We start from the raw sequence: 10,447 nt of genomic DNA, 5'->3' as shown, positions 1-10,447 counted from the left end.
GGTGAACAAAAACACATCTCTCAGCTACCCATTTGTGACTTACCTGAGTGATTAATAACCAGAAAAATTCTAAAACACACACACACACACACACACACACCACAGGGGATTGTGGAACAGGCACAAGGAGCATGTGGACAGAATCCCAGACCACCAACTACAGGTACCATAGTTCAGCACTGGCTAGAGAAGGGGAGGCCTTGCTTCCAGGACAGTCAAACAGTAGCACCCAGCTTTCTCCACTCCTTTCCCTACTCAGATGTGTACCAGGTGTGAAGTGGGTCTTGGAAACCACCCTCCAAGCTGACCAAGACTGTCTGAAACCTTTGCTGAAAGAGAAAGGCCACACCTCCCCCTCCATCTCACAGCTTCCTATACACTGAGAGCCCACCAAGGCCATCCATCATCTTCCTGGCACTGGGCAGAGGACAGATTTGACTCCTGAAGGGAAGAACTTTTACAACCCAAGTATCCAGAGAAGCACCTGCAAATAGGCAACAGCATTGGTTCTGCTTATTGTATATTGGGGGTGATAGGTGGGGTTGCTCTGGGCCACTTAGCATCCTGGGGTGCAGCTGCTCTCATATGAGCAGAACCTAGAAATGGGGCTACATCCACGAAGCTGAAGGATGCTGCCCCACCAGGCTGTCTCCAGCCCTTGGGCTGTGGTAAATAGAATGACCTCAGAAAACTTGAGGTGGCTACTGTTATAGCATTTCTGACTCTTTCTTTCCCAGAATCCAACCCAGGAGGACCCTCCCAGGTATCAGTCTCTAAACCTGTCTTAGTTAGGGTTTTCCTTCTGTGAACAAACACCATGACCAAGGCAAGTCTTATAAAGGACAACATTTAATTGGGGCTGGCTTACAGGTTCAGAGGTTCAGTCCAGTATCATCATGGCAGGAATATGGCAGTATCCAGGCAGGCATGGTATAGGAGGAACTGAGAATTCTGCATCTTTATTGAAGGCTGCTAGCAGAATATTAGCTCCTAGGCAGCTAGAACAGGTTATTAAAGCCCACACCCACAAGCCCACACCTACTCCAGCAAGGCCACACCTCCCAACAGTGCCACTCCCTGAGCCAAGCATATACAAGTCACTACAAAGCCCTAGCACGACGCAGGGTGCTGAGTACCCAGAATCCTCCAACAGCCAAAGTTACTAACAACTTCCTCACTACCGTGAGCACAAACTTGTCCAAGGACACTAATGCCCAGCCCAAAACCACCTTCTCTGAGCCACTGTTCAGAACCACTGTGCTTCACACGCTCCTATCAACTCCTGCTAACATAACCTGCCAACAGATACTCCATGATCTGTGCTGTGGGCCTAACTCCTAACCTGGCTATCATTTCGGTGATCCTAAGGGCACCAAAATGAAAACAGTAACTAATGTGTTTTCCTGAACCCAGCTATTACTGATGGGCTCTTTGTGCTGGTGCTCCTAGCCAACATCACTGAGTACCTGCTATAGCACTGGCCCTTTGGAGAGTCATTCTGCAAATGGGTGCTAACCACTGACTACTACAACATCTTCTCCAGCATCTACTTCCTGGTTGTGATGAGTGTGGCCTGCTGCTTAGTGGTACTGGCCACTATGCAATCTTGCCAACTGCCTAGGCACACCCAGAGGGGACCAAAGTTGCCAGCCTTTGTATCTGGCTAGGTGCTACCATCATGGTTCCGCTCTTCTGTTTCTTTGCCCATGTCTATAGCAATGAGTTACAGGCACCCAGTTGTGGGCTAAGTTTCCTGAGGCCAGAGTGGGCCTGGTTCCAGGCCAGCCACACATACATGTCGGTTCTCAGCTTCATGGTGCCATTGTGCATCATCTGCAAATCATATGTGAACCTGCTGTGCCTGAGAAGCTCCACCCGGCACTAAGGTTCTGTATCATGTGCTTTCTCTGCCAGATGCCCTTTCTCCTGGCCTCTGTGGTGGCCTGTCTATGGGCATACCCCACACAGCCATGGTTATTGGTATCTCCTATGCCATCACCAGCCTCAGCTATGTCAACTCACGCCTCAGTCCTTTCTTGAACTCATTCCTGACAAATTCTGCAAGAATTTACCATAATCCTGTATCGGGGGCCTGGGCATCCTTGTCATTTGCCACCTCCAAGAGCAGTGGTTGACCAAGCCAGGGACATTCTGCCTCTTCACACTTATCCCTGTGTTCTCTATACAGACATATATTTACAAAAAGAAAAAACCAACCATGGCATTCCCTGTCTGTGCCTTTGCTTCCTGCACATCCCTAAGGAGACAGTAGCAGGCAATCTGACTGCCCGCAGAGGAGGGACACAAAGATAGCCCCCCAGCTAGTACTGTAAATGTCCTGGAACAGGAACTTTTGTAGAACTGACAGATTCTAAAACAACAGGCACTTCAGCAGTAAAGCCAAATATTGTCGTGACCCAGGACTCTGACACCTTTGTGACATATGCCATCCTTCTGCCCACCAAGCACTTGAGCTTACCAGAACATGTGAACCTTCAATAAGCCAGACAGTGCTGGGTAACATTGCTGTCCATACCTCTAGTCAGCCCTAAAATGTCATTCTCCTGACCTATTGCCTAATGCTGTGCAACAAAAACTTAGATGCTGAGAGATAAGAATTGTTTAGCTTCTGAGGATCCAGAACTGGGGAGTGGCTTATTAAATGCTCTGGCTCGGTTTCCCATGAGATTTCAGGCAGAATATCCAGAGTCTGGGTCCTTTGGAGATTACTCAGTGGCTGGGGTCTCTTTCAAGAAGTCCTGCTCCTACAGATGCTGGTAAGACAAGGATGTTCTACAAGCTTCTGGAGTATTCTCACAGGAACCAGGGGATCTGAAAGTCAAGAGGGAAACTGAGCAAACAGCTGTGTGGCCTGGTCTCCAAATCCACTCTCAACCCTGACACAGGCTGAATATTAGAGAGGAATGGCTGACGACAGCCTGTAATGGGCACTTTTTAAACCACAACCCACACCCACAGCCCTGCTGAGATCAAGCTGTGCCTGCTTCACTATACAGTTAGACCTCAGCAAAGCCTAATTAGTACACAGAGAACCCCTTCAGGACCAGAGCCCCTTATAAATAGATGCAGTAACATCTCGCTTTCCAGAACTGTGTTCAGGCCTCAGAGTGGCAAAAGCAGGTGTGCTGGGGGAGAGTGTGTGAAGGAGGAACAGAGTGAGTGGAAGATAAGTGGGTGTGAAGATCAGGAGGGGGACACATTAGTGAGTGGACCAGGCTATGAAAGAGCCAGCTACCCTTCGGGATAGCCTCTCAGCTGACTCTTGTTTGCTAGAGCTGACCACAACAGAGGAGGTACCAACCAAATTTTCTCTGAAGGTTCCAAACCCTTGTTCCCTTCAATGCTGTAGTGGCAAAAACATTTAGTACGTGGTGCTAATACCGACCTTTATTCCCACCCACAGCCTATCAAAGGGAATGGCATCCTTCTGTCAAGGCTAGCCAGCTAGACCAAAGGGTGCTTCTCACCAGGATCCTATTGGAACTAACTTTGTTCTTCCCCATGAACTAGGGAGTCTAACTTACACCACAAAACCCACACACACTGGCTCCTACTGCCAAGGAGATCCTAACACTAGTACCCAGATCTCACTGTTATTTCTCACAGCTGGTCAGGGACCTTGGCTGGGCCTACATTAGGGCCATAGTGCCCTCTGGTGGGAAGCAGCCAAAACAGCTGATGAAACCTAACTTTTCTAAGGTAAAAATACCTGATCCTGTACATCCTGCCCTTCACATAACCCAAGTTCCCTTTGCACAGACTTGATCAAGCTTGGTGGTGAATGGAAATGGTTAGGGGTGAGACTATGTTAGTCAGGGAGAGAATGGGGAAGTTACATGGTCCTGGAGGGACAGGAAGGTATATTTATCTCTAAGGCTCCTCCCCTAATGGCCAAAGACACTGGCCAAGGTCAGCAGCCCAGAATCCCACCACAGCATACAATCTCCTGGGCACTATAATTTCATCAATGAAGGAAATTTTCCCTTGATGCTGAATTTCTATTTGAAACCAATGTGTTTGTTAAGAACTACTTGTATGCTTGTATACACACACACACACACACACACACACACACACACACACACATTGTGAAATCCTATCCTCTGATGCAATGGTGTTAGGAGGTAACTTTGCTATAGGAGTAAATTGTAAGATCAGAACCCTACAACCTCGTTATTACTATTAATGTGACATATGCAGCTCTGAAGTCATCTTTCTATAAAGTAAGGATGCAACAAAAACACAATCTCATAGAATCCAATTCACCACACCTACATAAACCGCATCTTTTAGGCCTGTGAGAAATTCATATCTATTGCTTATAAACTGCTAGACTAAAAACAAAAAACAAACCAAAAATGGATAATGTCACTAAAACTTGTATAAAACCAAGCATTAGCTCACCATCTCCATACTGGAAGCAAGGCCTTTGACACATAAGACCCTCTTCAAAGCCCCCCTGACAAGGGTCATCTGCCTGAGGGTCAACTTGAGCCAGATTGGTCCTACACAGACAAGAGCCAGATCTCTATAACATACGGTTGCTCTACCACCAGAGAAGAGTTCTCTTCTCTGATCACCATAACTTCTTTTAGATTTGCTCAAAGGGTGAGAGTCTACAAAGAAAAGCTGTAAAGAAAGGCATCTACCCACTGTCCCTGAGGGTGGGGATAAAAGATAGTCATTGTCTTGGGAGAAGGAAAGGCAGCAACCTCTGCAACGCAGGAACTAGTTTCCCTTCCATCAATCAAAAGGCTCCTTAAAGTCCCTCTGCCAAGGGCAGAACAGGTTTTAAAACCCATGGACATGGTTCTGCACCTCATCCCTGTACATATCAATACCCAGGAAGTTACTCTTACATAGGTGGAGCAAGAAACACTTAATCTATGGACAGTACTGGTCACTGTTTAACTGTTTATTATGAGCACTCCTTCATTACCCCAGAGGCAGGTTCAGGGCTAGCTACATGCACAAAAATGACACTTGTTTCATGCTTACATACATAAAGATATACAAATTCACAAAGTTTCTCAGCATTAGCAAGAAAACACTAGAGTTAATGGCTCCCACACAAGAGTCAAAGGAAGAACCCTGGCCTCCCGAGAAAGATTGTTAAGGCCAGGTCTCTCTAAGACAAGAACCAGCCTAGGTTCTGCATGGCATGAAACCACCTGACCAAGGTCTTAGTATAAGATCAGAATCTATCCAAGGTCACTGGTATTTTGATATCTGACCCATAGAAAGGGCATTTACAAAGTCTCTTCTTCTGTGAACCATCAAATAGATCTCCAAAGTATAGACTCTTCTTCCAATGTCCCCCAAAACCATAATAGTCCTTCCAGATTGGCTCAAATGACCAATTTTAGGCGTCAGCTCTCACACCAGCTCTTTATTTGATGCCAACCTCCAATTTGGCAGCAAGCTGAGGCCTTACTCAGATATGTCATAACCCTATACATGAAGCAGGTGGTCACTGTGGGTATAGAATAGAACACATCCTGACTGTCACTTTTCCCAGGCTACAGTGTGCTTCTACCAGTATAACTGCTGACTTCTGATGTCAAGTAAAAGAGAGACTGCTGGAGAGCTGAGGGAGGCTGTGGAGAATAAGGAGAAAGTACATTCTCTGGCTCTTCCCCACCCATGCTAAGCAGCCAAGACCAGCATGTGGTGCTTCCAAGTTGTGAGCAGCCAACAAAGGCAATGAAGCTTTCTCCTGATTGGCTCTCACACATCTAGAAGCAGTGCTTGCCAAGTAGTCTGTAGACTAAGAGTTCACAGTGGTTTTGGAGGGAAAGAGCCTTAGGGAAGCTCTGTGTCTTGTCCCCCTGCTGGCCTCTTGCTGAGAAGATGGGCCAGGTTGATAGAGCAGCCGGTGGCAGTGCCAGATGAAGTGTGAAGTCCCCTCATAGAATAGACTCCATAGTACTGGATGAAAAGAATCTTCAGGAAACAGCTATCCAAGAACCTACTGATGCTCGCCCACCTCAGGTAATCTGACTGAATCAGTGGAGTCAGAACTAGAAGATGCTCCAAGGTAACTCCAAGCTTAAAGGTCAGTCTCACTTAAAAAAAAATAATAATAATGCTGCTCACTGCAATACCAGGCAAAACCAGGTATGTTCAGCAGTCCTGTGGAAAGGCTAAAAGGCTGATGGCAATAACATACAACATGTAGTCTCAAGACTACATGATCACTACAACACGTCGGGTTGAGCCCACCTAGAACCAGGGCAACAGGGAGAAGCCAGAGAAGAGTCAAGTGAAGCATGAATACCCACATGGGCTCACCAGGCATGTGCACTGTGTTGTAGATGTTTCCATGTAGTTCCTTTGGTCCTCTCTGGTCCTATACCAGGGAGGAAACTTAATCTGACAGAGGCCATGGAGGCCACCTTGATGCTTTGACCTGTCCCATGGTGCTAAAGGTCTTCCTCTAGGCCTGATCATCCTGAAACAAAAGAGAAGCCATTCAAGGCCCCAAATGCTCAAGATTCAGGGTCAACCTAGAGAGCAGTGACCTGTGTGAGCTCTGTGTTTGGTGTAGATGGGCTCTGTGGGCTGACAGGCACCATGGGCAGGTCCACGCCTAGTCATGCCGGCCGTGGTACTGTCTCAGAGGTCTTGCAACCAAGGCCTACATCCTTGGCAATGCTGCGCACATGATCAGAAATCTGCATCTCCCGGTGCAGGGCTGAAGCACAGCAGAACTTTCTAAAGCAGGCCTTGAAATTCTCATCCAGGAAAGCATAGAGAATGGGATTGAGACAACTGTTGACATAGCCCAGGGCTGTGCAGAAGCGCAGGATGGCTACCGCAGTCTCACTACCTGGCTGAACACCCAGTCCTTGAACCAGGACAAAGACCTGCACAGGTGTCCAGCAGCCCACAAACACAGCCACCACTACCAGCACCAGCCGTGTGATACGCCGAAGGTTCCGGTCCTTCTCTCGGGAGCCTGAAAGCAGACGGACACCACGAAGTCGTCGAATCATGAGGCTGTAGCAGACAGAGATGATCAGCACAGGGATGATGAAGGAGAAAAGGAAGATGCAGATGGCAAACACAGGGCCCCAGTAGTCCTGAGGGGCAGGGATCTCCACCAGACACTCGATCTCTGTAGGAGAGAAATGGGGTCAGAGGAGCCAGCAAGAACCATGGGAACTAATTGGTCAGAGAGAAGAACCGCCCACTGACCTTCATCCTCCACTTGTGCTGAGCCCATGATGGCAACAGGAACACCAACCACTGACGCCAGGGCCCATATGGCTACATTAACAGCCTGGGCTTTGCTGGATGTGCGAACATCAAGGGCACGGATAGGATGGCAGATAGCCACATATCGGTCTACACTCATGGCAGTCAGGGTAAAAGTGCTGGTAAACATGTTGTAGTAGTCTATAGCAATGACAGTCTTGCATAGTGCATTTCCAAATGGCCAGAAGCCCAGTAGGATGTCTGTGCCCTGGAAGGGCAGTGTCAGCAAGACCAGGGTATCAGCCAGTGCCAGATTAAATATGTAAATGTTGGTAGCTGTCTTCATCTTGGTGTGCCTGTAGAGGACAAGAAGAAATGCTCCATTTGGCCATTTTGGCTAAACTTGGCCGCTAAGGTACCACCAAGAAGGTCATCATCTTTGAATCTTTCAACCCCAGAGTATCCAAAGAAGCTTATTAAATGGCAGGTCCTGCAATACACCCAAGGTCCACTGAGTCTGGGACTTTAACAAGCACCCCCATGTGGTTATGACAGCTACAGAAAGGTTCCAAATCTATGACAGGACTGCCCTGGAGAAGATGGGGGCTTGGAGGAGTACCTGAGTGAGTGCATGTCTAACCTGAATGTGAGTTTGTGGAAGGAATCAAGAGAGAAGGATGCTGTCTTCTCTCCTCAGTCTCTCTTAAGACTCCTCTCACAGGTTTTTCAGGGCACTGCCTGTAAAGTTCATCAAAGATCTTCCAAGTGCACAATGTCATCTAGCAATGAAAACAAAAAATGGTGGACCAGCCAAACGGCTCCGCTGGTAAGGGCACTCATTACCAATTCTGATGACCTGAGTTCTATCTCCAGGACACATGTGGTAGGAGGAAAAATTCTCATGGTAAAAGGAGAAAACCTACTTTCTCCTCTAACCTACACATCCAGACAGACACATATGCATAAATAGACACGATATTTTTTAATTTTAATAAAGAAAACAGGAGATGTGCTAATTAGGTTTAATTGTATCCAAGCACTGGGAACCATGCTAGGAACATTATAAGTAATAAATATTAGTGGAATGAATTAATGCTCATGATAGTGGTAGGGAAGAGTGATTATAGTGGTGGTGGTGATGAAAGTGATAGTGGTGGTTATAATGGTTGTGGTGGTGGTGATAATGGTTGTGGTGGTGGTGATAATAGTTGTGGTGGTCATAATGGTTGTGGTGGTGATAATGGTTGTGGTGGTGATAATGGTTGTGGTGGTGGTGATAGTGGTTGTGGTGGTACAGTAGCAGTAGAACTAGAGATAAAAGTAGCCCATGACAGTTTAGTTTCTATCAGGGAATCTGGGATTAAGTTCTGTTTTTTAGACATTAATCCCAGAGGCCTTAACTACAATAGATAACAATGTCAATGGTAGGTATCTGAGCCAAGCTCTTCACATAGATTTTATCTCATTTGAGGTTTACCCAAAGAAAAAGTGCTATTTAATCCCTATGCTCAGAGGAGCTAAGTAGCTTTCATAAGGCTTAGAACTGCTAAGATGCAAAATGGGGCTCAGAGCAGGTTTTTCTGATTCCTGGCATACACTCAACTCAAACATGCTGTCTCCTGAGCCAGTGTGGCCACAGCAGTTCCTGAGACTAGCCCTCTGGGGATGCTGGTGGAAAAGATGGTATTCCTTGTCTGCCCTCATGCTGTAAATGGCTTGAGAGTTTTAACATCCCAAATGTAGGTGAGAAATGCTGATGACAAGGAGGAAAGGAAAGGCTCACAAATTGTCCAAGGTTGCTTCACTTATTGCCAAAGACATATCCTCTAATTATGATGCATAATTATGGGTCATAAGATAGTTTCCCACAAGGGTCCTCTGCTGAAAGTCAATACTTTAAAGGCTTTTCCTATTACACTGTCCAATCACATATCATATATCTACACACATGTGTGCACATGCACCTATGCATGGTTATATAATCCACACTTCCCATCTAACAAATGGAGAAAACAACTGCTCAGGATCGTGATGAGGCAGGATACGGATGCTGCACTGCCCTTTCTCCACCACCCATGCCACACCTACCATGACACCATTAAGGGGGACCATGACTGCTTTCTTCAGAGTCATCGTTTTGAAAGAGGAAATATATCAGTGAAGAACCTTGCTCTGGTTATTCACCATTCAAGGAACTCCCATGTCCTTCCAATGTCCCCATTCTGGCATCCAAGTCCTCACCTGCTGTCTCCAGTCCCCCCAGTGCCCTCCCAGCTGGAAAAAAACAGAGACCATCATTGCCACGACACATTTACCAACTGCATACTCCTTGTTCAACTTCCTGTCCGCAGAACCTCACCTTGCACTGTCCCCTTTAGTGTCCCCTCACTTTTGACTCTACCTCAATTGCCCAGCACTGCTGCCTTTCTTTTTAGTCCTCCACATTTTCCCATTTCTGAGCACCAGTAGAGCGTGGGCTTAGCTAAAGATATCCACCATGAGCAGGGATCCCAAAAGCCAATGAACAAGGGCTTCAGACCCAGCACCAACTCTTCTTCCTTTCTTTGAGAAATCCTAGAATCTTGTGTACCCATGAATTATTCACACAAACATCATGTCATGGATTCATCTGCAGCTCCAAGCCTCCAGGTGGTGACACCTAGTCTGAGACAGATGGGGACAGAACAGGAGTTGAACTTCAAGGGTGAACATGCCCCTTGAACAGAGAGGAAAAAAATTCGATCCAGAACAGCCTCTTGCCTCAGGTTCCCCCTTCACAGATTGATGGGGCTCAGCCTACCTGAGGATGACATACATGACGAGGCAGTTCCCCAGGAGCCCCCCGATGCACACAGCCAAGTAGAGCCCCACGATGGTGACCTTGAGTCCAAGGGGCAGGAAGGCGCTGTGGCTAGCATTGAGGAGCAGGTGGTGGGGTACAGTCTCATTTAGGAGGGACAGGTTCCCTTGAAAGTGGCTGCCATACAAGACCTCCCAAAATGGGGCAGGAAAGAGGGACTCCATGCTGTCACCCTGCAAAGCCACTCAGTACAGTTCCTGGAACAGGGCACAGAAACAAGGGACCACAGTGCTAGACACAGTCCACTGAGGCCTTAGAACACAGCACAACTACACTAACAGGCATATGGGCACCTCCATGAGCATCCACAGACACACAGACACACAGACACACAGACACAGACAAAGGCACACACACGGGCACATGATG

The 10,447-nt window shown here is 47.2% G+C and overlaps 1 protein-coding gene across 3 annotated transcripts; it reads right to left on the bottom strand.

The window, feature by feature from the left end:
• Positions 1-6,614: 6,614 nt before the first annotated feature.
• On the bottom strand, positions 6,615-10,242 carry OPRL1 (opioid related nociceptin receptor 1; the record flags this gene model as incomplete). Of its 3 annotated transcripts, none has more annotated exons than XM_080925025.1 (3): positions 6,615-7,138; positions 7,219-7,574; positions 10,019-10,242. In XM_080925025.1, 3 exons carry the CDS (start codon positions 10,240-10,242, stop codon positions 6,615-6,617), a joined length of 1,104 nt encoding a protein of 367 aa, XP_080781151.1. The 3 variants fall into 3 exon arrangements, with proteins under 3 accessions (XP_080781151.1, XP_080781152.1, XP_080781153.1); XM_080925026.1 differs by having other exon boundaries at positions 10,034-10,242; XM_080925027.1 differs by having other exon boundaries at positions 9,997-10,136.
• Positions 10,243-10,447: the final 205 nt, after the last annotated feature.

The sequence above is a fragment of the Micromys minutus genome, assembly GCF_963924665.1.
Source record: "Micromys minutus genome assembly, chromosome: 11".
Lineage (NCBI taxonomy): Eukaryota > Metazoa > Chordata > Mammalia > Rodentia > Muridae > Micromys > Micromys minutus.
This window is presented reverse-complemented; position numbering and strand designations above follow the sequence as displayed.